This window comes from Trichosurus vulpecula, chromosome 9 (genome assembly GCF_011100635.1).
Source record: "Trichosurus vulpecula isolate mTriVul1 chromosome 9, mTriVul1.pri, whole genome shotgun sequence".
NCBI classification, from domain to species: domain Eukaryota; kingdom Metazoa; phylum Chordata; class Mammalia; order Diprotodontia; family Phalangeridae; genus Trichosurus; species Trichosurus vulpecula.
Genome location: NC_050581.1, coordinates 6,633,832 through 6,660,943, shown reverse-complemented (window position 1 = coordinate 6,660,943; position 27,112 = coordinate 6,633,832). Strand labels below are relative to the sequence as shown.

General features: G+C 42.1%; 1 protein-coding gene across 1 annotated transcript in view; it reads right to left on the bottom strand.

Moving 5' to 3' along the window:
* Positions 1–27,112, bottom strand: part of ABCA1 (ATP binding cassette subfamily A member 1) — a 155,786-nt gene that overhangs the window by 64,609 nt on the left and 64,065 nt on the right. The window contains exons 6-8 of the mRNA XM_036739172.1: positions 22,807–22,928; positions 18,902–19,078; positions 7,694–7,786 (exon numbers count right to left, since the gene is read on the bottom strand). Coding sequence (XP_036595067.1) covers positions 7,694–7,786; positions 18,902–19,078; positions 22,807–22,928 — 392 coding nt within the window. The remainder of the gene's footprint in view (positions 1–7,693; positions 7,787–18,901; positions 19,079–22,806; positions 22,929–27,112) is intronic.

The window sequence follows — 27,112 nt, the reverse complement described above, 5'->3', positions numbered from 1 at the left end:
TTAGGGTGGGCATAAAAGGATAGGTAGAAATTCAGCAAGGAAAGAGAGGCGGAAGCTAAGTTAGAAATTATGCTGACCCATTAAAACAATTTCCACATCATTATAGGACCATATCATACATCTTCCACTAGGGCTATGAAGACTCAAAGTTCATGTTTTCCTTGAGAATAAAGGCCACTTTGATCCAATCTTCTATGAAGTACCTATCACTTTAAGCAGCCGGTAAACTGTAGCTACATGATGAATATTAATTTATGCTAATGCTACTCTTAAATATATCCTAACTTAGCTGTTTGGTTCCTAACTCTAGCCATCATCTCATAATACAAATGTAGGTTGGCTCCTTGTGGAATTGCTGGCCCAAATGCCATCACCATCATTATTATTATTAAATATTTATATAGCACTTTGTATTTCCACACATTTCACCATCATTAATAAATCACCATATTTCTCACACTTTCTTTAAAATGATGCTGCCAATTTCTTCCTGCTGAGAAAGAAAACCAGGGCAGAAAGATAGGAGAATTGCTTTTAGCTACAAAGCTCTATCGTAACAAGGATATCATTAGGACACCAAATGACCAGTTCTCTCTCTGTCCCATACGGGGTCTTCCTTAGCCACACGGCAATTACACAGCTGTTCTGTTGCTCCTACAACCTATTCCCCTCCACTGACGTCCAATTCCCATCTCACCTCAGAAGAAGGGGGAGTCCTAAGCTCTTGAAGGCTATGTCAGTGCAGCACAAGCTCTTGCATCTACTGTATCTACCATCAGACTACAAAATGCAAGCCCTGTAATGAAGGATTAAGTTATCTTACCTCAGAAAGGCTCATCACCAGCTTGGCCTTTGGGTGAAGATTTTTTTAAAAAACACAATAACTTACAAAAGTATCTCTAAAGGCACCGAGGGCTTACCAGCAATCTCTCAACAGGGACAGTTTCCACACCAGCGAGTAACAGGCCTTCTGAAATGCCAAAATAATGAACCATGGTCTATCTCACAAAAGGGCACATATTCCCTTACTTCTATTGGGAAACATCTTCCAGTATTTCAAGAATCTGGTATGGCTACCCCTTCCACCCATCCCTGCTCTCTCTTTTAGTAGTTTTTGAGAGTTGCTATGGCTGAAAAGACTCCTCAGTGAAACAAAGGTCACCTACTCTACCTGCTCCACTTTTCTCCACTCACACAACCACTACCCTGATTCAGGCCCTAGTTACTTCTCACCTGAACTACTGCAATATAGCCTCCTGATTTGTCTCCTTGCCTAAAGTCTCCCCTGTCCCCAATTCTCCACATAGTCACCAAAATGATCACCCCTCCCTCAACCCCTCCACTCAATAAACTGCAATGGCTCTCTATTACCCTGATGAACTACTGTAAATTGCTTTGTTTAAAGTTCTGTACAACCTTAGGGGTCTAGAGACATTGCACGTGAATGTGAGTCTTCAGGGAAGAGAGACTTACTCTTCTCCCTCCCCTCCATCCCATTATCTATGTAATCTTGGAAAGGGAGCTACTCTCAACCCATTGAAAGTATTGCAGAAATACACTGTAATTAGACACAGATACACAGAGACAGTCACCTCAGGTAGGAGAAAGCTTCAAGGAACATGACCTTTGGCAGAAGATAACAGACTACTTAAGAGTACTTAATGAGCAAAGAAAAAACTTCTAGGCCCTGAATTTGTTTCTTCTATGCCATCTCAAAACCAGTAAGACTTGGCATCAAGTCTTCCCTCTAACACATACTAGCTGTGTCACCCTGGGCAGGTCACGTAATAATGCTCTAGGCAACTCTGTATTATAAATTGCTGACCTCCCCTGCAAGAAGGAATGCACTCACCTAGGAATTCCCTATACCAAGGAAACCACAGATCTAGTTCCTACCTCAATCTTAGTAAATACTTTTGCTAAGAGCTAATCACATGTACTGCCTGAGTGTTCATGGGAAACAGACTTTTGGGGGCTTCAAGCCACAGTTACAGAAATATAGTTCCACAGGGATATTTATCCCTAGAACTGGAAGGAGCAGCCTCCTTCTGGGGATCCAATGCATCAGTCTGAGTGCAAAATGGAGGAACTCCCCCTGGGAGAGGACTCTATACTTCAAGATATTTTGCTTATGTCTGCATCTGTACATGTGGTCTCCCCGACTAGAATCCAGGCTCTCTGACAACAGCAATTATTTCATTTCTGTCTAGCACAGAGCACTTTGAAGAAATACTTGACTAACCGATCGGCGGAATATAGTGATGAGCATCTTTGAACTTAGTTAAGCTGATTCTTAGAAAAGAGGCAGATATTCTATCCCCGGGTCTAGACTGGGATCCTTTCCAGCTTATGACATCATAGCCTTTGAGCAACCAGGGTGACCTCCATGCCACAATGAAGGAGTGGAGAAGGACATTAGCAGAGAGTCTTTGAAGAGTGAACCCCAAATGTCAATTCCTCAAACTCCTCTGATACAGCAAAGACATACTAGATAACAATGCTCTACAGAATATATCCACATTTAGCCACACAGGTTTAACTAAACGGCAAGGTTTTTTAATATTATTTTCCCCCACTGAAACCAAACTTTATTGGTAGACATAGTTTAACATGCTGTCCCTGGGACAGATGAATACACTCGAGGCTGTGAGGAATAGAATAAGCTGTTTAGACTCCCAGTCAGAAATGAGATGGGCCTAGATACAGGGGTGGGGAACCTGCGGCCTCAAGGCCACATGTGGCCTTCTAGGTCCTTGGGTGCGGCCTTTTGACCGAGTCCAAGTTTTACAGAACAAATCTTTTTTATTAAGGGGATTTGTTCTGTGAAGTTTGGATTCAGTCAAAGATTCTAGGCCCTAGAATGTGGATTTCCTGATCCTCTCTATTGGAACAATCTCTACCATTACCATGCTTTATTCCCTAGAAAATGTGACAAGGGGTGAACCTGAGAAGAATGGTTACACAATTTAGGTAGTATTTTTCATATCAAAAGCATGTTTTTCTAATATCAGTCAAGAAGTTTTTATTAAATGCCTACTACATACCAAGCAATGGGCTAGAAGCTGGCAATACAAAGATAAAAAGGAAACATTACATGCCATACAGGAACTCACACTGCGTCACGGGAAACATGTACACGTTTAAGCAGACACAAACCACACATGAAGTAAATACAAGGTACTTTTGGGGGAAAGATATTCACACATCACGGAAATCAGAAAAATCTTCATGTATCACGAGCACATGAGCTGAGCTCTGAAGGAAGCTAGGGGTGAGGAGGGAGTGCATGCCAAGGCTGGGAGGTAGCCTAGAGATGGGAGACGGAATGTCAGATGCAAGGAACAGGAGCATGTCCAGTTTAAACAGCCTGACATGTGTAGTATGTAAAAAGGAGAAAGCTAGGATAAGCCTGGAAAGGTGGAGAGGGGTTTAAATTCCCTAAAGAAAAGTTTGTATTTAATCCTAGAGAGAAAAGGGAACAGATGAAAAAAAGGACCTGAAGAAGTTTGGCAGAGGCTGGAAGAAACCATCCCCAAGACAGGAATATGACTGGCTCTGCTACAGGAGGCTCCGAGATGGCCTTTCTCTGCCAATTTCCTCCTCTGATCAGATGGGATTTCTGCAGCTCACAGTTCCACCCAAAGTTTGGGTTCAGTCCAACCCAAACTCTGGTATCAGTTCTGGTCCAAATTAGGTAGTATTTAAGTAGCCCACACCTCAGAAGGTGCTAGCTCACTATCAGAATACAGACTCATTACTTTAATCCCCTATGTAAGCAAATTGGGTTTATTCTGTTCCCTGGCTATCCTCTTAATTCTGTCTCAGATATGCTGATAAGTGAACAAAGGATGACCCCACCCACCACTACTGAAATAATTACTCAAAAAACTATGCCCAACTGACACCTAGTCAATGGCATCATAGGAAAAGTCACAAGTTTGGGGGTTTTTTTAGTTTCTGGTTTGTTTTGTTTTGCTTTTTTCACTTTAAAAACATTACTTTTTCTCCTATTATGTTTAGGGAGAAAATAAGAAGGCAGTATCTGATACAGATCAAAAAGCCTAGTAAAGCAAACGAAGGGAGTCCTGCAAAGTTTTGGGGCAGCCGGTTTTTAACAAATAACTCACTCGGGCTAAGATGCAAGGGAAATCTTGGCTTTCATACGAACATTCCGCGTTCACCAGAAATCCACACCGTCTAGGTACTCTAGTGGATAGGGCTCAGGACTAGGGAACCAATCCAGTGAAACGTTTAGTGTGCTGAATGTACAGTGTAACACAGACATGTACGACTAGGAGAGGCAGGGAGCCAGCCACATAGCAAAAAGGAGAAATAACATGCAGACAACTCTGAAAGAAGAGGAAGGGTCCCAGTATATTAGGTTAAGTCCTCTGTCCAAGGGTTTCCATACCAATGATGTCACAGGTTTGCCAAGGGAAGGGAAGGGAAAAGATTAAGCACTGATACAGAAGCCAGGCACTGTGATGAGTGCTTTCACAAATATCTCATTTGGTCCTCAAAAAACCCCCAAGGGGTTTACAGTGGAATGCTCCGTGTCTTGCCCAGGTCATATAGCTAGTGAGTGTCTGAGGCAATATTGGAATTCGGGCCTTCCAGTATTCCAAGCTCCGAACTCTATCTACCACACCACCAGCCTTCTCTGTAGCAAAGATGGCAGAAATTTTGCATGCCATAAGTAACACACACACACACACACACACACACACACACAGGAACTTCAATATTGGAAAAGATGTTTTAAAAGCCATTTGAGAAGAACCCTAAAGGGCTTTATAGCATTGCACAAAACAAATGAAGAATCCTACAAAAACAAAGCAGCCCTCTTTCCAGTGGCTGGTAAGATAAATAAGCCAACTGATTCTTGTCTTTCCCATCTGTCCCAAAGAAAAGAGCAAATCAGACAATAAGCGAGGGGGCAAGCGGCCTAGGGGTGCTTTGCTTACATCGCCATGAAGGGCCCAAAGCCCTTGTTTGCACTGGAATGGGGCAACAGCTTGCAAGGTACAAGGAAGCAGCTGCCAAGAAAATATGTGTGTGGCTCCGTTTAAGAGTTTCCGCCACATCAGCAAGGAGAACATCACATGCTTTCAATTTTTTTTTTAACCCCAGACAAAAGGCAGGCCTGGGTGATGTAACAGGAAACAGCTGTAACCAGACCCTGAGGCAAATTTATGATACAGTTTCTTCTGTAACAGTTACAGCTTTTGTCTCAGTTAAAGTTAAAAAAAAGAAAGCAAAAGGTTAAGTGCCCACTTCACAACAAACCCTAGTGGCAGCACGGGGGCACGGGCTTAGATTAAACAGAATCAACGGCTTATCTAGCTGCAGGACTCAGTGTGTTTCCCCATCTACCTTCTGGAAGCAGAAAATCTGGTACCCTCAGTTGGTCCTGACTTCTTCATCTATTGTAAGGTTACTAGAGTTCGTATCTACAATGACTTGACTGACACAATGACGGCAGGTGAGATTTTTCTTTTGTTATCCCTTCAAACCAAAATTTTCTTCCGAGGAGATTAGGACTGGCAGGATGGTCCCCTGGGAAGTATGCTGGATTTCTACTCACAGTATTTCAATCTGAATTCCAGCCTGGGCAAGTCACCTAAAACTCTACAGGCCTCAGTTTCCTCACCCGGAAAAGGAGGGGCTTGAGTAACCTCTCAGATCCCTTTTCGATTTAAAGTTAATGAATGTTATGTTATATAGACATCCCTACCCCCACAGACCGTAAGTTTCTGAGGGCGTGGACTTTTGTTTCTTTATACACAGCATCTTGTACATAGTAGGCACTTTAAAAATGTCTGCTGCCTTCCATTAGATTACTGTACAAAGGAACAATTCTTGCTTTGAAGGTCATCACATTTTAAAACGTTTGATGGCAGAGATGGTTTTGCTGGGCTTTGCTAACACAGCATGTTTAAAGCTTACTGAAGAACAGCGGCTCACGTTTGTTTAGTGCTTTAAAGTTTACAAAGCGATTTACACCCGTTATTTCATTTGAGCTTCATGACAACCATGTGATGCAAGGGCTATCACTGTCCCCATTTCACAGATGACAAAACTGAGGCTCAGATAGCCCAAAATTATCTAGCTACTCAGTATCTGAGGTAGGATTGTTACTCAGGTCCCTCTGCATCCAGGACTACACCTCCACTCACTAAACCACATTACCTCTCTGAAAGCAATAGGGAAAAAAACATTATTAAGGACAATAGGAGGAAAACATGATCCCATGGTCTTTACCTACCGAACTGTACAGAAAGAAAAAGGGGAAGTTACGGTAGATATGAGGATTGTTACTGTCACGGGCTTTTCTGAGGCAATCTGGGTTAAGTGACTCGCCCACAATCACGTAGCTAGTAAATGTCTGAGGTCACATAACGTTTGCACTCAAGTCCTCCTGATTCCAGGGTTGGTGTTCTATCCACTGTGCCGCCTAGCTGCCCCAGGTATGACTGTAAACATGATGCAGAATGTCCCAAAAGTCTTAGTGCAGCTTTGCGGTTTTACTAGCTTAAAACTGCACTAAGACTTTTGGGACAGACACCTTGTACATCACAGGGATGTGTGATTGTTATTTTGTGTGCATGAGGAAAATCCTCCTAAACAGATGCAGACTTCTATTAAATAATACAAGAGCCAGAGGAAGGCCCTCAGTACCAGCTGGGGAGATTTTCCATATTGGCGGTTTTTAACGGGGGGGTCTGTAAACTTTTTCTGTTGTTTTTGTTGACTATTCTGCTCACTATAATTTAACATAATTAGTTTCCCTTTATATTTTTTTATTTTCTTATTTTTTTATTTATTTTTTTGTTTCCCTTTTTTATGCCTGTGTATTTTATCTTATGCACCTAAAATCACTATGCTAAGAAGGGGCCCATAGGCTTGACTGGACTGCCAAAGGCGTCTATGAGACATACCAAAAAAAGGTTAAGAACCCTCTACGCCATGGAGAATTTATAGAAAGACATGAACAAGAACGGCAGCACGGGATGAGAAGTTGTGGCAGAGCTGTGACCTTGGGGAACCAACGGAAAGGAGATCCCACCTAACAGAAATTTCTTAGGGATGTGTTGAAGTAGAACCACAGTCTTCTCTCTTTGACTGATGACACACTGGGACCTCACGGTACCCGCCCTCTTCTGAGTTTTACACATAAGGCTATACTCAGGTGCAGTACTGCCTAGAGGCAGAGGATGGATGGGTAGATGTACTTCCCAGTTTGTACCACTCCAAGTCAAGGCTCCACCATGTTAAGACACGTTAAACACCTTGGCTCTGATGAGAAGATGTCACATAAAGACATATTAACAGGTTGACTTAAACCGCCAGATATCCAGACGGAAAAAGGTCTGGATTTTGAGGTCCACACATTATGCCCCCAGGCCAGGAAACTGATCCCGTTTAAACAGATTTTCTACCATTAACGAATAAATATGGACAGAAGAGCATCAGCTAAGGAGACAGCCAAATTCAGCACACCAGAGGAAAAACTCTCCCTGAAAACCAAGCATTTGAAGTAAAAAAGATATTAGTAACAATAATGATAGGGCCACCTCGTGCTTACAAACCCCTTTGCCTGAATGCGATGAACACTGGCTGGCCAAACCAAACTCTGACTTCAAAAGAGCAACGGGCGGTTCTGCTTCCCAGGGCTCCGGCCGAAGTAGCTTACCTCTTTGGCCAGCTTTCCAAGACTCTCTAGCATAGCTGTCATTGTTTCAACCAGCTCCTGGTTTGGCAGGATCGAATAGGAGTTTATTCCTTCCTGGAATGAAAAAAAAATACGGTTCTGAGCTCAAAAGTAAATCTGAAGTCACTAAAAGAAACAAACAAGTTAATTCAAACCATCCACCATCTTTAACCGAAAACACGCAGACAGCACCTCAAATCTATCCTCCCTGCAAAAAACACCGCCACAATTATTACGAACACTTTTTCTCAGCTAATGTTTGCCAATACTTTTGTTAATGGTTTTTTTTACAAATAATTTGGAATGGTATAAGTGTAAAACACATCTGGGTACCCAACCACTGAGGACTTGGTGTGCATGTCCAAGTTAGGAGAAAATTTGAAGCTAGAATTTGAAATTAAAAAAAAAAAAAGAATTTAGAATAGGCCCAGTGACCACAACCTCTAACCACAAGCTCCTAACTATGACCATGCTTCCTCCTGGGGAACAAGCAAAGACAATGAGAACTGTAAGAAAGGGTGCACGGGTCACTCTAGAGTCACCCAGCTCCATTAACTTAAAAACTGGGACAAGAATTAAAGTTGACCACCCTATACCACCCCCCCACAACAGTAATGCTCCTCGTGTAGGTGAAAGAGGCCTGGATTTGGACTCATAAAATCTGAATTCAAATGTCACCTCTGCTATTTACCCACATATATGACCCTGGGCAAAAGACTTGCCTTCACTGGGCCTCAGTTTCCTCAACAGTAAAATAGAAAAGGCAGGATTAGATGACCTTTTAGGTGTCTTCCTGCTCTAAACCTGAGATTTCTACTTCCTTTGATCCTAGCCACTACTAACACTTCAAGGATGAGGAAAAGTTTGGAAGAAAAGTATGTATTTGTTTGATCTCCCTTGATTTATTAATTGACACCACTGAAATCCAGCAACACACATCCTGTGTTAAAAAGGCTAGAAGTCATCTGAACATGTATCCTATATCCAAAGGCCTAGTTCCAGAATTCTGAGCAAGGAATTACTTTTAAAATAAATCTTTAACGAGTCTAGGCAATCGATATGAATTAATGTGTTTACTTTCATAAACGATGGGTTTTGAATTTCCTTTCTTTCAAAAATAAATAGCCTGGCTACAGAAGAAGTTAGCAAAATAAATGCTGAAGAAAATTAGTGCCGGTTAAGCGGCCTCTCTTAAGAAAACATAGTGATGTCTGTGACTAACAACTTGAAGTACATTTTCATTGACGAACCAGTCCAATCCAATAATCTCCTGAAATGGCATGCTCAGGCCGAGCTCATCTATCACCGTGATCATTTCCAGACGCCCACTTTCCCTGAGCTATGATATGGTAACAAAGCTCACACGTATGGAGTGGTTCACAGCTAGCAAACTATGTTCTTTTTGCAACCATCCCGTGAGGCAGGAAGGACAAATAACGTTATTTCCATCTTACAGGCGAGGAAAACGAAACCCGCTCGATGGTAAGCTCCTTGAGGGCCAGGACTCTCTCTTGCCTTTCTTTGGATCCCCGGCACTTAAAATAGTGTCTGGCATATAGAAAGTGTTTAATACATGCTTGATGACAGACTGAAAATAATACATGATGAAAAAACAAAAAGACACCACGACAAAAACTATTATTAACTCGGCAACTTTTAAAACTCAGCTTGCGCTTTACTAACCGTAGTGGTATTTCCACATGTTTGAAACGCGGTATAGATGAGACGTGTTCACGCTGCATATTTTGTTCTACTTCGAGGTACAAATGGAAGGGCAGTCCCTTTGCAATAACTCAATAGCCCCAAGAAGGTCCCTCAATTTTGTCTGAGAAACACGTTCTCCTAGATTTCTCACTTAATATGTCCAATTTAGATTCATCTTCATCTCCATGTTCCTTGGGAGGCTTATAACCGTAATCCCCACTTACAAATGAGGAAACTGAGGCCCAGCTAATAAAGGTCAGAGCTAAGATTCTAATCCCAGTCTCCAGACTCCAAAATTCAGTCCTCCCTTTCTCTGTAACATTCTACCTCCTGTCCTAACAGGCATTTTAAAAGGTCACTGCTTGACACGTGAATGCTATTAATGGACTATGCATGGTATTCAAATATTAATGATCATTTTGCTATGGCGCTTATAACTTTGAATTTCCACATTTACACACAATAAAAATCTTTTCTCATTTACCAGTACAGACAATGTTAATATTCATTGAATTGCTTCTGACAGGGCCATTATGAAAACACCAGTAAGTAATAGCGAAAAATAATTAACATTCATTAGGGTCCTTTAATTCTTCTGTTGTCCAGGATCACAATTTGTTTGAAAACAAGATTTTCAGCTTTCCTAAAAATCACCGGTTACAGTCCATGATAGCGTAACATAGTGCAGAATTGGAAAGACCCGTAAAGTCATCAAAGAGAGAGAGATCATCAAGATCACACCTCTAATTAAAGGGGAAAAAAAGGAACTAGAACCCAGACCTTGGGATGTTTGTTTCCATGCTCTTCTTATTAGTTAAAAAGTATCTGAAATACTTTTAAGTACACTGACGTATTCGAGGTCCAGGGTAACATTCGACATCCGACTGAGGAACCTGGATTAAACGAGTGATAGCCTCAATTCTTTCTTTCACTTTATTCTTGCTCATGAAGTAGAAAATGGGAAACAGGCAGACAGAGACTGAGAAAAATACTTGTAAGCAGTTTCAAAAGGTGTCTAACAACCCCAGGAAGTCTCTTATGGCCTGGAGCTCCGCCAACAACGATGCCCGGGCGGCGTGTGCTCACACTCTTTTCATGCTGTGGTCTCTTACTCATATTGACTTGACAAAGGCGAATAACGCTCGCTAAATTATCCTTCCAAGCTGTGCCAGTAAACAACGCATATCTTGGAATTCCTGCTATTATTTTCCCAACAAAAAGCCCTTGGCCACAGCCTTCGAGAGGATGAAATCATATATATATAGGTCACCACTGACCACAGGAGGCAAAAGATTATCTTGTATCAAGTCACAGAAGCCTCCCTCCAGTCGGGGACTATGCTTTCTGTGTTAAGCTAACTGGAATTCATGTATTATTCAATATTTTAGTTCATGACAAAATGCCATTCATATCATAAGGGGAAGGAAACACAAGAACTTTTTTTATTCTCTGAAATTTCCTACCCACTCCACTCAAACGCATGCATCCCAACTGGGCACGTTTCCTAAATACTGTGTCACACTGTCGAGACAAGCCCACGAGTCTGCGCTGTACTTATGTAAAGAAATACGAGGCTGTCTGGTAGAGTAGAGAGGACCCTGGCTATGCAATCAGAGGGCCTAGGTTCAAATCCAGAGATTGCTACTTTTCAATCACGTAATCTCCCATATGCTCTAGGCTCCAGGCCCCTCATTTATAAAATAAGTGGGCTAGACTGGATGACCGCTAATGTTCCTTCTAGGTCTAAATCTATAGCCCTATGTGGCTCATACTTCAAAAAATCACAAAGATAAAGAGTCCAAGTTCTACATTGTTACAATTTTAAAACTCCTATTTTATTTTGACAAAATACACTGGTAGGAAAAAAAGGGGAAAATCGCTCTTAGAAAGCTTTATATGTGAACAGTTGCATTGGCATGATTCTTTAAACATGTAAACATTTCAATTTATTTTGATTGGTGTTCTTTAGATTATGAATAGATGGCCTCTAATGCCCTTCCAACTCAAAGGTTCTATAGCTCTGTGACTTTAGTATATAGCAAAGAAACTGAGGAGAGAGGGAGCAGGGAAATCTAACCCTAAAATGTTTAGGCACTCCTGCCTAATGAATTATAATTAACAAAGACACATTATCTTAGGAATTGTAATGGAATACAATGGAAAAAATATGATCCGATTTACAAAAATCTGTTTTATGTAACTTCAGGAGCACAGCTACTAGATGCAATCAAATTAGCAGCTGTGTATATATCCTCGTAAGCCGTTTCAAAAGGTACCGTATTGAGCTGTATTTCTAATTTAGTGAATGATTAATGACTTTCTATATGTGTGCTTGAAAATGTATGAATCGGATCATTCAAACATCCCCCAAATGCTTTTTTCCTCCTTGGTTCTTTTGTTTCAACAATAATTGATTCAAATTTCCATTTAACTCTGCTGATGTGGGAAAAGCCTGAATTTGAGCTAAAAGATTAACCTGGTCAGAGTCAACTTCATACTGTAGGAAGTGACGTACATGACTGATGGAAAGCCAAAAGCAGGCATTTTCACAATCTAATCATTCATGAGTGTCTGTACTAACAAAATCACTGATTTTTTAAAAAATTATTCCTATGGCAAGGACGGATTTCCTTTAAGAGAAGTTTTTTTTGTTTGTTTTATCTCACTGAATACCCTTTAGTGGAACAGGAAATCATAAAAATTACATATTCTCTGAAGATGTCAAAACTCATTTTTCATTAAACAGTTTATCAGCCTTTAAATATTCTTGGATATCTACGCATTTTAAATCACATCTGTGTTTCTAATACCTTTCTGAAGTGGTGTGGTGATAAAATCTATGAGTGCTGTCCAAGGACCAGCCTAGCTAAGTTTGGAGATAGATTCCCATCCCCAGATTGGCCAGGGGATGATGATATGTTTGGCCGCAGCAGCTCTGAAGCCGTCTACACAGAAGGGTGGTTAACTGCACTGGTACACGCAGATGTATGAAGGGAACAGCCACACTAACAAAACCATGGGTCCTGGAAGTTACTACAGAATGCTTCTCTATGTTTAATTAAACGTCTTTCTCTTTTTCCAAATAATTCTGTCCTAAGAATCCGGACCAAAAGCTCACCTGCCTTTTAGAAATTATAGTATTTTAAAGAGAATGAACAGAAGATGATATAATATGTAAAATATAAATGTTTAAAATGTTACTATTAATAATCTGCTAATTAGTCTTCCTATTTCTAATCTGCCTTTCAATCCATATTTCATAGCACAGCCAGATTAATCTCCCTTTATGCACTGTTCTGATTAAAATTCAAATTCTCCCAAAGATTATTAAGTATTTACTATGCGAAGCACTGTGCCTTAAGATATAAAGACAGGGACAGCAAAACCCTTGTTCTCAGAGTTTATTAATCTAACCTAATAATAAGCACACATAAAATTTCAATACAAAAGGAGATAAATGAAAATAAATTCATGTAAAATGCTATGAGAAATCTTAAGGAAGGAGAGAGACCACTTTCATGTGAGGCCATCTTGGAAGAGGTGACACCTATGTTGATCCTGGAAAGAAAGGAGGAAAGGAAGAAAGAAGGAGATTTCAAAGGAAGAGGGACAGTGTTTCTTGCATGCAGTAGGATCTGAGCAAAAGAAAAAACGGGGAAGTGCAGGGCAAGGGGACAGAAAAGACAGAGAACACTTGAGTTGGGCCAGAATGCAGACTGTGTAAAGAGGAGCAGTGTGAGATAAACCGAAACCAGCAGGGTGAAGCCAGACTGTGAAGATACTGAATGCCGTGTCATGAATACAGATTTTCTTGGGAAGGCAATGGGGAGTCGGTGAAAGTTTTAGAGTAGAAGAGAGTTATTAAAAAAGTGGTACATTAAGAAAATTACCAGGGCAACTATGGAGAGGATAGATGAAAAAATGATAGGTTGGTAGCAGAAAGAATGATTAGAAGACTCTTAGGATAACCCAGATTTTGTTTCATTTTTGTCTTTGTATCTCTGGCACACAGTGGGTGCCTAATAAATGCTTGTTGGTTGATTGCATGTAGATAAGAAGAGATGATGGCATGAATTAGAACAGATGCCACAGAAGCTAAGAGGAGGAGCTGGAGAAAAGAGGTGCAGGAAAGGCAGGAACGACAAGACTTGACAACTAACCATGTGTAGAGCGAAGAGAAGGGAACAAAATCCAGGTCAGGACTGCATGTGTGGGATGAAGGCTGGGAGTGCTGAGGTTTAAGGGGGAATATGATATGTGTACTTGTAGACACACTGAGCTTGAGGTGCTAGAGGGAGCATCTAGCAGGTGGCTGGAGAGAACTTTCGGGGAGAGATTGAGGGCAGTAGCAAACGGAAATATAGGCACAGGTGTTGTTCACATAACTGAAGTCACCAGGGGAGAGAGAGTATAAAGGGAGGAGAAGAGCCCCTAAAACAAAAACCTGATTCTGGTCATGTTACTCCTCCACTCAAAAACCTTTAGCGTCTTCCTTTGGGGGGATAGAAGATCCTGTACAGTCTGGCACCACTCTCTTTATCTCTCACCCTCCTCCACCGCTGACCCCTACCCATGTACCCGACATTCCTGCTAAACTGGGCAGCCTGGCATCTCTACACCTGTCTTACTTTCTCCCTGCTCTCTGTTCATATCATTCTCTATGTGCAGAATGCCCTCCTCACCTCTGTCCATAGAAAGCCTACTCAGCCTTCAGGGCCCAACTCAAACATCCCTTCCTCCATGAAACCTTACCTGATCAACCCTTCCTTTCCTTTGGCTGTCTGAATTTTCCAGGGAAAAAGCACATTTTTTGTTCAGTTACAATCTTTCCTCCTTAAGTCACCCAGAGATGCTTCTACCATTGCATACTTGTGCATGAACTGTCACGGACTAGAGCCCTCATGCTAAAATGACAAAACCACTGAATTCCTGGTCAAAGGACCCTCATTTGACTCCTTACTCTGCTACTCAATAGCTGCCTGATCACGGACAAGTCACGTCCTTTCTCTGAACTCGATTTCCTTGGCCATGAAATGTGCGGGTTGGCCTAGTTAAGCTGTAAGATCCCTTCTGGTTCTATCTAATATCTACCACCTACCCCTCCTGTAAGTGGCTCCATTTCACAAATGCATGTCCAAGGGAAAGCTTCCAGCTCTTAAAAACCATTAGCCAGGGGTGCCGAGTCTGATAGTCAGTTTTATTTATAGTCTAAGTCAACATTGAGTAGGAAAGATACTATTAAATGCTCTCAGAAGTGTTATTTCCATTATCTCTTTGGTCATTTTCTATTTCTGCCCATGGGTAACCCATCTGAGAGGTTAATGGCCTTCGATGACCCCCCGAGTACTGTGCCAAGAAATCCTTTGTCTAAAGGACCTGAGGTCCTCAGTCCTCGTCTGAAGGAATGTGCTGCCCTCATCGATAAGCTACATTTGAACAGAACTCTTTGTGCAACAGAAACAGAACATTCCCTTTTATGCTGATGACATTATAGGTCAAGACTGAATAATCACGAGACACAGTTTCAAATGGGTGGTTCCCGACAGACAAGGGAATTAAATCTGCCGGACCATCTCATCTTATGTGTGTCACATTCAAACTAAACAATGGGTAAGGAGCTAAGTTTCATGTCCTGACTAGAAAAGTTCCAACTTCAACTTTTTGAGGGGTTCCCGAGTTCAAAACCTCGACCTTGAAGATGGCCCTCGATTTAACACAATTCCATTGTGAACCAGAAAACTGATAATGGACAGACTTCACTAAGAGAGGAGCTCCAGTCGAGCAGTTTATCACAAGCTTTTTGCACACCATCAAGGGGTCTCAGGGGCATTGTTCCAAATATTGAAAAGATAACATGAACACGGCCTAACATTATTAAGACAGCAGAGGAGTGAGGCGAGGAAAAGAAAACAAAGCCAGATGGAATACTTTAGATATGTGGAACCACAACATCAAATCACAGGCATAACCAACATCCAAGGAACTCTGGCAAGGTTAGCCTGTGTTTGAATTTGTCCCAAGTGGGCCATGAAACAAAATGCCGTTAGCCAGGATTTATCATCTGTCCATTCCTTTACATCCTGTGGCCATTATTTTTTAAATGCTGCTATTAGCACTAATTATAATGATGACTTTTCTCTCATGATTGGATGCACAAGTAAAGGCAGTGTCACACAACGGAGAAAATGGTGGGCTTGGAGTCAGCGAGCCCCCTCTGTCACACCCGGGGCGAGTCACTTAACCTCTAGGTGCCCCTGGTAAATCTGTAGAGCTCATATACTAAGTCAGACGATTTGATGGACTGAATTCACATACTGGGAGTTTCCTAGAGCCTCTAGGTTTTTGTGTAATTGAGCACTAATGCCAGGCAGGGTTGTCCTGGGACTTAACGGGACTCAGTCCAGCAAATCATCTGATTTACTACAGGAGCTCTTTAGATTTGTCTGAGGTACCTGGAAGGTTAAGTGACTTGCCTAGGGTCACACAATCAAAAAGCCTTTTTTTTTTTGCTTAAATTATTTTGCTAAATTAAGTTGTTCAAGTAAAAAACTGAATATAGAAAATAAATAACAGAAACCAATCGGCATACTCGGAGAATGCTACTCTTCTTGTCAGCTTGAGTGCTGGAAAGGACCTCAGAGGTCATCCTATTTTAGAATAAAGTGAATATTCAAACACACAAGGCGGGTCATCAGACAAGGGGAGCAATTTGGGTACCAAGATAAAGCAGCATGTCTGTAGGGTCCACGCATGACCTTGGCCATGCCTATCAAAGAAATTCCTTTCCAAGTCATCTGTATTCCAAGACCACAGTGTAGGCTCCCCAGCTCAACAGCCCAAGTATTTGTCACCAGGAGAAAAAGTCTGTGCTGCCAGCAAATATTTCTCAGAACAGAAGTGAAGTGATTGCTGGCATTTTCAGAAGTTCAAGGGCAACCAACAGTTGGCAGAACACTGCTGCCCACTGGGAAAAGGGGAAAAGGGGGAGGCAAGAAAGAACCCTTGACCAGAATATGTGAAAGTAGATTAAGCATAACAAAGTGAAACCATTCCCAACGGCATCTTCCCCGAGACGACGCTTGCTTCTGGGAAGCGGTGGACTCTGGCAGAAACATCTAGCCCTCTCCTTGGATCCTTTGTGCAGAGGCAGCTACTGTCCTTTGGTCACTGATCATGCTGCAGTTCTGGGAGCAATTAATGACCCTGCTCCATCCCGTGTCACACCTGCCTGTCATGAGCAGAGTGGGCTGGAGCGAGCTTTGCCAAATATTGAAGAACATTTCATTACTCCCCAGGAGGGGGCACATGTATGCCTTTTCTGAACACCTATCTTTGTCCAAGAAATATGGGCTGCAGTTTAAAATGCTTTGCAGTGATTCCACCTATTTGTGGTCTTGAAACTATCTTTGTAAAATAAAGAATATTAAATGGCATTTACATATTGCTTCAAGGCGCAAACGCCGTCTTGTTTGATCCTCAAAATAATCCTATAAGATCGCTGCTATTATTATCCCCATTTTACAGAAAGGGAAACTGAGACTGAGGGGAAGGGAAGTGACTTTCCCAGCATCGCAAGACTGTGAAATATCTGAGGCAGAATTTGAATCCAGGATTGCCGGACTTCAAATCAGCCACTACCATGCCATGTTACCTCACTGTCAGGGAGAGCAAGGAGAGTACCTGACTACACGCTAGGAATAAGCTTAGAAACCAAATGACATACCCCTCATAGAGGAAGCGGATGATCAGAATCTGCCCCACACTCAGATCAACTCCAGGGGCCCATCAGATAAGTTGGGGGACAGGGTTGGGTCCGCTTTCAGAAGAAACATGACAAGGTTCCTGGGCTGAAGCGATTATGGTAATAATCATATATGGGGAAGGAAGGAAGGAAGCATTCATGCAGCATCTACTGTGTGCCAGGTACTGTGCTAAACGTGTTTTACAAATATCTCATTTGAGATCCTCATAACGCCTGTAAGGTAGGTGCTATTAACATCCCCGCTTTACAGACGAGGAGAATCAAGTGACTCGCCCAGGGTCACACAGCTAATACGTGTCAGAGACCACATTTGAACTTGGGCCTTCCTGACTCCACCAGGCCACCTGGCTGCCTCTGCATTATCTTTAAGTAGTCCTTTATGGCTACTGGAACTCTCTACTGTATTGTCTAATTTGGTCCTCATGAGCAAGGTAAAAGGGTCCAAAGAGGTAACGTATTTTGCCCAAAGTCATTCAGGGAGAGGGGAGGGAGGTGGGGCCAGCTTGGCATCTTGTGCCCAGCCAACAGCAGAAAGTGTTTAGCGAGTGCTTGCCAAAGTAGAGCAGAATGAGACGGACGCTTTGCAAGGAAAGCCGTCAGCCTGCCAGAAATGCATAAAGCACCTGGAGAAGGTCAACGGAGGTGGGAAACCCTATATTGCTCAAGTTGAAATCCTAAGTTTTTCAGGCCTGCCAGGAAAGCAAGGCATCCAAAACGAGTTCAGGAAAACACCTTGCTGACCTTGCAACGCTGGGCGAGTCGCTTCACCTGCTTGCCTCGGTTTCCTCATCTGTACATGGGGATCACGGCAGTACCTACCCCCAGGGCTTTGTGAGGATCAAATGTTGTGAAACACCTATTAGCGCAGAGCCGGGCGCACGGAGAGAACCACATAAATGTCAGCTATTATTACTCTCGCCATTGTGGTTGTTATCAATGTTTATTACTGCCCTCCAAAAGCCTGGCAGTGCAAGGAAGGGTAAAGGACTTCTGGTAACAACTTTGTTTTTAGCTTCCTTTAAAGAAACGTGCCTGACAAAAACAAGGGGGCCATCCGTAGCCCTCCAGGATGAGGTATGTTTCTGCGGAAAACACCAAGTAATCCCCCCAGAGATTGTTCTCTAGCCGAATAGGATACTCAGTATGTAAAAAAGAAATAAGCCTTGAAGCAGAAGTTTAAAAAACTCTGCTATTAAGTATAATCCAGAGCTTTTAACTTTACACTCGTCCACCTGGGACACTGTAAGACATCACCCAGAAAAGGGAGACTACCTCCTTCACTTTAAACAGAACAAAAAAAGGGGTGCGGCACGAGGGAACCGGCTAGACAGAAGTTTTGTGAGAAGGGCATTAAAACTGAGATGGGTTACCAAAACTAATCTCCTTTCCCGTGGGTCCTTAAAAGCTGGAGAGGTAAAAGAAGGGAGGCCAAATTTAGGAGTTAGGGACTGATATTTCAAACTTTATGCCAGCCCTACAACGTTACAGAAGAGTGAACAGTAATTCAACAAAGAGCCTTCACAGTCATAAAATATTAGAGCCCACAGCTTCACCACCATGTTAAAAAAAAACCTTTAAATTGCACCACTAGATGATCAGCTCCATGAGGAAGACAATCACGTCTCATCCGCGTCAGTTATCCCCACACGGCCCAGGCCTAACACACACAGTGGGCATTTCATGGCTGTTTCGTGGATTGAATGGCACACAGTATGTCTGCTTACCAGCAGAGGTTTCAGAAGGTCCACGTTGGAGAAGAAGACTTTTTCTGCTGCATCTAGTTTTTCTTTCGGCAGGTCACAGAGCTCTCCTGTTTTCCGGTTGTGGGGTTTAATCCATTCCGTTAAGTTGGATTTTTTACAAAGGTCTTTCAACTTCCACTTATAGCCGTATAAAAGAGCCTGAAAAATTGCAAACACACGTGTGAAAATGGGTTATCTGGTTTGGAACAAAGGGTCCCTTCATCAAAGTGCTTCCCTTGGGAATTACAGTTAATTTCTTTCGGGGTACCTCCCAGGATGTGCATATAAAAGTGAGGGGCCAGGAGGAAGAAGAAAAAAAAAGAGATTGAGTCCCATCTACTCTGAGGACTGAGCAAGGAAAACATCTTCACTGGAGAATATTTGCACTAAGGCCTGACCCAGAGTATCCCAAACTGTGTTCCATGGATTCCTTGATCTCTTACACAATGTGAATAGGGGTTCCATGAGAAACTGTCAACGTTGGCAATATTTCTTCCTTCTAACAAGTTAAAAGAGAAACTATTCATGTATCAAAAATACATACGATGTGCAACAATTTTAGCTATGAATAAAAAGTTAATTTCCTCCATTTCCCCCTCAAAATGTTTCCAATCCTACTTTGTCTCTGGAGTATTCAATCACCACCACCACCGTTGTCATCACCACCACCACCACCACCACCATCACTAATAACGCCTACTACGTGCCAGGAACTTTACAGATACTATCTCAAATGATCTTTACAACAACCCTGAGAGAGGTAGGTGTTTGTTATTATCCCCTTTTTACAGAGGAGGAAACTGAGGCAGAGGTTTTAAGTGACCTGAAGCGAGTATCTGAGATAAGATCTGACCTAGTTCTTGCTGACTTCAGGTCCAGAACTGTGCACTGCACATCTTCAGGCCCAATAGGCCAGTATTTTGGTTCACATTTCAAGATAAAAGTATTCTATGACCAAACTGGTTTGGAAAATGCTGATCCACTCACCGCTCTGAGCTTTTCTTCAACTTGTGCCTGAAGTATTATCTCTGTTGGTCATATAAGACAAAGCAGAGGCAGTCCCTCCCATTCATGCAGCGCCTGTTTCCAATTCTTACTCTCTTAAAAACAAGCGCTGTAAGTGGCTCATTTAATTGGTATCTAGGACTTGGTCTCTTGGAACCAGTTTAAGTCAGATAAAAAGGTTATAAACTTAGTATATCTGATAAATTCAGATAGGGCCTGAATCCAGTTACTTTTTCCAGGTCTATGAAAAGAAATTCCCATCACTAAAAGCAAACTAAGGTCAGTGGTATCGATGCGTAACCCACGTAAGACAATGAACTTCCCAAGCTTTTCAGAAAAACCCACTGTCACAATGGGTGGCTATAACAATTATAAATCATGATAGAATAACAGAATTTCAGAGTTGGCAGGGCCTCCAGAGATCATTTGGGTCAGGCAGGTGGCAGTGGATAGAGTGCCAGGCTTGGAGTCCAGAAGGACTCATCTTCCTGAGCTCAAATCTGGCCTGAGACACTTACTAGCCATGTGACCCTGGGCAAGTCTCTTAACCTCATTTGTCTCAGTTCCCTCATCTGTAAGAGGAAGTGGAGAAGGAAATGGCAAACCAAATGCCAAGAAAACCCCAAACGGGGTCACGAAGAGTCAGAAACGACTGAACAACAACTAAAAGATTCAGAGATCCATTAGTCTAAGCCTCACCTGGGGTGTGAGAAGAATGCCCTGTTTAACATTCTCACATTGCTTATCCACCATCCAACTGAAGATCTTCTAGCAGTGAAGGGGCCACCCTGCCTAGGAAGGCGAAGGCAGGCCATTCCACCAAAGGAGATCACCAGCTCTTCAGAAGTTCTTTCTTACACCACACCCAAATCTGCCTCTCCGCTCTCCAACTTCTACCCCTGGTCCTAGTTCTTCCCTCAGGGGCTAACTCTACTTCCATATGACAGACAGCCCTCCAAATACTGGAAGATAGCTAGCACGGCCTGTACCCAAGGCCTTCTTCTCCAGTTAAACATCCTGGAAATGAGCCGATTCTCACCGCCCCTCATTGTCCTAGTCATCCTCTTAATGCAGATTCTTGAAGGGGCTTTAGCTGGTAACATTTTTTCTTTAAAATACTCATTGGATTATTTTTGTTCAGTTGTTTCAGGAGGGTCTGACTGTCCATGACCCCATCTTGCAGAAATGTTCTACAATTCAGACTAGGCAATCCCAACCCTCACCTTGACCCCCTGCAACCTCTCTCCATCCATATTAGTAAGGTTTTCAAGCCTCACACTTGGGGCAAATCAAAGGGAAGGGCTAACTCCATCAGTCCCTGATTACCTTTCCCTGTGTTGCGGGGTTTCTGGCCTACCACTAGTTTCATCTCATTTTTTTCCTCAACTGCCAGGCAATCAGGGTCATTTCCAGACACCCAATCAGTACAGTATAATCAGACTTCTTTTAGGGCCTACAGAGTCAACTACAAACAGGGTGGGACCAAATTGCCATCTGAGTACAACCCAAGCAATTAAGATGCTATTGGTATAGATTTAAACACCAGACATTTGTATTTTTAATTTAGTGTTTATCAGAACATGGCAGCAGGGCAACAAAGGGAAAAAATTGTAATTTAAAAAGAGAGTGGGGGGAATACTGAAAGCTACCCATGGCTGGGTGGCAGATTGTGACTATGAACAGAACCTAGATTTAAAGCTGGAAGGAACCTTTGAGGTCATCTAGTCCAATCCATAGCCCAGAAAGGGTTAAGAGCCTCACAAGGTCACCCAGAGCTGAATGAGTTGCAGAGCTAGGATCTGAATCCAGATATCCTGACTTAGACTCTGGTGAATTAAGAGTAAGAATGTGGGAGAGTGATTATGGCACAGGGCTTGGAGTCAGGAAGGTCTGAGTTCAATCCCACCCCTGACATTTATAGTTGTGTGATCCTGGAAAAAAAATCTGGGTTGGAATCAATGGCCTCCAAGAAGGTTCCCTCCAAGCTCCAAATCTCTGATTTCATGATTACTTTTCATCATTTAGTTTTTTAAAATTTCACATCTTAAGAATCAATGACAGTATTTTCACCAGTACCAATGAGTGCAGAAACCCATCAGATTATACTCCTTCCCTAAATGGCTTTCAGTAATGGCTAGGACATATATCTTAGCAACCTGTTCCCAGACGGGCCAATGAGTGCCCTTGGAAAGACCATAAAGCTTCTCTGTGGATTGGCAGAATATCAAAAAGCAGCATGCTTTGCTATCTCCACCGTCCAGGGTAGCTATGGCCATTAACGCAAGGACAGAGTATTATACCATTTTAAGATGAAAACAGTTCACACAGACACGGCAATTATTGCCTTCTGATTTCAAAAAAAAATCAGCTATTCCTCCTTATTTCATCCATTTATCCTATTTCTTTAAGAAATCTTAAATCATTTTAATCTGTCATCACAGAAAACATTCTGGCTTCTGACGCTGGAAAGTTGTGATTCCCAAGCTTGGTTTTCTAACATCAATTACAACCTCAAGGGATGTCGTGAAAGTCTTAAAAGAAACCTTAATAATGTCTTAGTTCATTTTAACTTGAAATATAATTTTTATCATACAAGTACTTTTAGGAAAGAGTGGGTAATAATTTATATTCAAATTGACCCCTTGTCCCCATAGCCCACTACTCCTTCAGCCTACTAAAAAAATACTCATTTCCATCAGATGAATCACTGCTATGGCGCGGGCAAGTGTGGGTAACAGCGGTGAAAACTGGTAGGAGCTGAGCAGTTAAAGTTAGTCTCTGCTTCATAGCCTGTAGTCAAGGGAACCTTCCATTTCAAGGTAATCTAATGTTTCTACCTGCAACCCAGACCCTTAAGGAAAGTGAACATAACAGTGTTCTACCTGCTGGAGACTGACATCAGTGTCTAGAACCTCCTCCACAGCTGGATAGGACATGGTGAGGTTGTGCTGCAAAAATTCAGAGAAGGTTTCATTGTCCACCAGGAAATCCTGAAGCTTCATGCCTATCAGTTAAAAACAAAAAAGGATAAAAAGAAAATGTTATTTGAGTTTATTTTATGAACTTGCCTGGTTTGGGGGGTGTGTGTGTGTGTGTGTGTGTGTGTGTGTGTGTGTGTGTGCGCGCACATGCTGGATGTTGGGGAGAGGGAAGCAGTAGATAAAGGCAAGAGGAAGAAATAGCATCAACACATGTATAATCAATATCATATTGTTTGCTTTCTCAAGGGGTGAGAGCAGGGAAGGAGGGAGAAAATTTAAAACTCAAAATTTTAAAATATGAACAATAAAAAATTTACATGTAATTGGGAAATATTTAACAAAATAAATAAAAATGAATTCTTTTAAAAAAATGATGTTCATAGCTCCAGTGTGAATGAATAATCCTAGTAGAGTTCATTTCAGCACATACATGAATAAAATCCAGGGACTGTATTTTCATCAGCACCGGCAGGATAGAATACTGGAGGGTTATTTTAACTGCTGAATTGTAGTCCATGTGCTTTGCTAAACTCAGATGATCTCACACTCTTATATTCTCCTCACCCCTAAACACTGCTAAATGGCCATTTACCCTGTTCTAAGGCAAATGAGAAGAGGAATGGCAGGAAGAAATTCTGACTCCTGACCCAGGTGCCTAAGCTAAAAGAGATATTTTAAGCCTTCACACTGGGCTACATGAGCTGACGTTAAATCTTTCGCTTTTATATAATGCTATGTACTTTACAAAGCACCTTCACATGCAATTACTTCATTTCTACCCCAAACCACAAAGGATTCTCGGACAAAGTCTGGGTGAGTTCTATCTCAAGAAAACATAAACTTAAATATTACAAAACAGATGAGACGGAATTCTACCAAGAGTCCCTTTCAATACTATGCTGCTCTGGCACATCTTCTTAAATGATACCATTCGTAGAAATGTTACAAATTCAGCTTTCTGGAAGCAAGCCCATTGTGTAAATGGAGGCACATCTTAGAGCACCAGCTATTTAAGCAGACACCGTCACCTCCCCGCATCGCCATTTTTTGGTTTTCAGGCTTTCTAACCAACTTCTGAAACCTCCCTTTGAACAGGACGTGAAACTGAACACTTATTCTGGCAGAACGGCTCTTTCTGGCTTTCTTGCACCGGCATAACAGCTACTAGTCTGATACACCAAACCCCATGGGGAACTTAACTTTTGTTTTAAGATGGGAGGTAGTATGATGTTGCAGAAAGCCTAGACCAGGGGGTCAGCATACCTTAGTCCCAGCCCTGTAACTCTGAGCAAACTTTTCACTACTCTGTGCCTCGGTTTCTTAATCTGTAAAACAGTAGGTTCTGTCCTAATCCAAGGTCTTGTTATTTAAAATTTCATGATTTGCACTACGGTAGAAACAAAGAGGTCCCATCTGGATGGCCTCCAATTCCCACCCTTGTCCTTTATTTTTTACTAACAAGCTTTAACGAGCTGAAAATAAGATATTTAGGGTTTGACTAACAGAAATTATCTAGGTGTCTAATGTACCACCACCCAACTAATTACAGCTATTGGAATACCACACAATTTTTAATTATATCTTTCTCAAATGCTCCTCTCCCATTTTATTCATATCCCTAAATCCCTGTGAGGACTCCTGTCTCCTGATGCTTAATTTTTATTTTTTTTACATTGTGAGCTTTAACAATCATTTAACAAAAAAATGAATGTTTCAAAATACAAAGAAGAATAAAAGAAAAGATTTCTGCATGAAACTGTGAACTTGTGCTACATGCAGTTAGGATTTTTTTTTAAGTATCTGGATTTTTAAAGTATATGTTAAGTTTAATTTACATTTCATCCCCAGGGCTTAGCACAATTTCTTGGCTTAATGAAGGTTTGTTGACTGAATGGTAATCACTAAACTGATGCTTGTGTACCTTTCTGAATTGTGTTAATCTACGTTTTTAATATATTTTTACTGATGCTCTTTTGGCATCTGTCATTTCCCACTAACTCACCCACTCCCTTCACTTATTTGTCATTTGTAACAAATGAATATCGTGATGCTTTCTCAGAATGTTTTAATGTTCTCATAATGTCACAGTGTCCACAAATGGCCTAGAGTTACATCCGGGAATTAGATCAGAATTGGGGCAACCACAGATAGCCTATGGCCAAGCTGGGAGATCTCTTCCGCACCTAGGCTGGCTCCTGATCCAGAATCTTGAAATAATTTCATGGTCTTCCACTGTGCGCTATGAAAAGTCCTGGCAGAGCCCCAGAGATTCCATTTTGTACCAGAATCCCTGGTTATTTTCAAAAACAGTTCCCCATTCCCAAAGGTCTTCTAGATCTAAAGCAAAAAACAGAAAATGGCATTCCAGGCCAACTACAGAGGGAAGTAAGAACTCTAGGGCGAGTCAGTCTTGTTCCTATCTCCTATAGCAAGGTATTGATTCATAAATTTTAGGTCCAGGGTGATGCGTTTATAACCTTGGAATACACGGACACCCAGGATTGGTCAAGCACATACACCCACTGGCAAGCAACTGTTCCGTAAGTTTACGGCTCCTCCTGGGCTACACCCAACTTTATGTGGACTCCTCTCCCCCAAAGGAAGAGTTTCCTGATAAGCCAATGAAAACCTTAACTGCAGCCCCAAGGGAACTTTAAGTGGTTTGGTGTGAGAAGTTGGCCCATGTAGCACTTTCAATGCCTCCAGACCACGTGCTGAAACTCGGCTGCCAAAAGAGTGTGCTGAGTGGGTTTAGAAGATTTCTCTGTTATTGCAAATAGGGATCTATGTTTAAGAACAGCTGGATGTGCTCAAACTTTGGGTTGTTTCACAATGAATCCTCCAAGGATGAGAAAAAACATCTAAGGCCTCTATTCTCCAGTTAGTCAGAAACCACTGGTGAGCTTCCATGTCAGTAAGCTGGGAATGGAAAGAGCAAGAAGGAATTACGAAGAGCCTTCAAAGAACTTACAGTCCAATGTAGTTACTTAAACAAAAATTGGTGCCCCTACTAAACTCAGCTCAAATCCCACCATCTGCAGGAGGGCCTTTCTTCCTAGTACCTTTTCTCTGAGATTACCTTCCATTTACTATGTATATCTTGCTTGTAAAAAGTTGTTTGCAGGGAGACTCTCCCATTAGAATATAAGCTCCTCGAGGGCAAGGATGTCTGGCACAAAGTAAGCACTTAATAAAAAAAAAACCAATTTTAATCCACTCATCTCCATGACTTTGCACATGCTGTACACCCCTGCCCCCACCCCATTTACTGAATGCACTCCCTCCTCACTTCCACTTTAGATTTCTTCAAGGCTCAGGAAAGATGCCATTCAGAGACACACATAATGTGTAATACCACCTTCCACATGAAGCCCTTCCTGACTCACCTCCCAGTTGCTAAGGCTCTCCTTTCTTCTCAATTACCTTGTCTTAACTTATATATGTGCATTTCGTATGTCCGATAGAATGTGAGGTCCCTTTTGGGAGGAAGCTTTTTTTCCTTTGTAGCCAGAGCACCTAGCACAGTACTTTGTATAGAATAGGTGCATAATAACTGCTGAGTGTGAGGAGAAAGCAGGACATTTGAAACACTGCACGTGCTTGTGCATCAAAGAAGTAACAAATAAGAAATGCTAAAGTCACCCTGCAGAATGGCTAGGGGAGAACTGAATCATTAGTGTGTAAATTTGTAACGGACCAGCTCAGATGCACCAAAGATATTCTCCAAACCCACAAAGCTGCATCAGTCCTAGGGAAGGGAAAGGCCAAGATGAGCCAATGGGCTGAGTCGGAGATGGGCCATGCGCTTTAGCCGGACAGAGAGACACAGAATGCATTCAGTGTTTGGAATATTGGGAAGATGCTGTTGAATAAATGAGTCGACTCCTACAGGCACGGTGGAACGATCCATGTTTGCGATGGTTCACTCCAAACCCAGGACGTGGCAGAGGGTAACTGGTCCTCTCTTCCAATTCCTGACTGCCGGCTGTGCTAATGCTTAACTGTGCCTCAACGTTCATCTTCCATCAACAGAAGTCCAACTGGGATTGCCCACTGGAGACAGACAGGACTTTGGCCAGAGCTGTTTTTCCCAAGACAACTAAGAAAACACTTGAGGATGCAGAAGTGGCCAGAGAGGTGGCTAATGATGCTCACTAACTCGGGGCACACTGCTCTGGAAAGTGGATCCTAAATGGGGGTTCGGAGG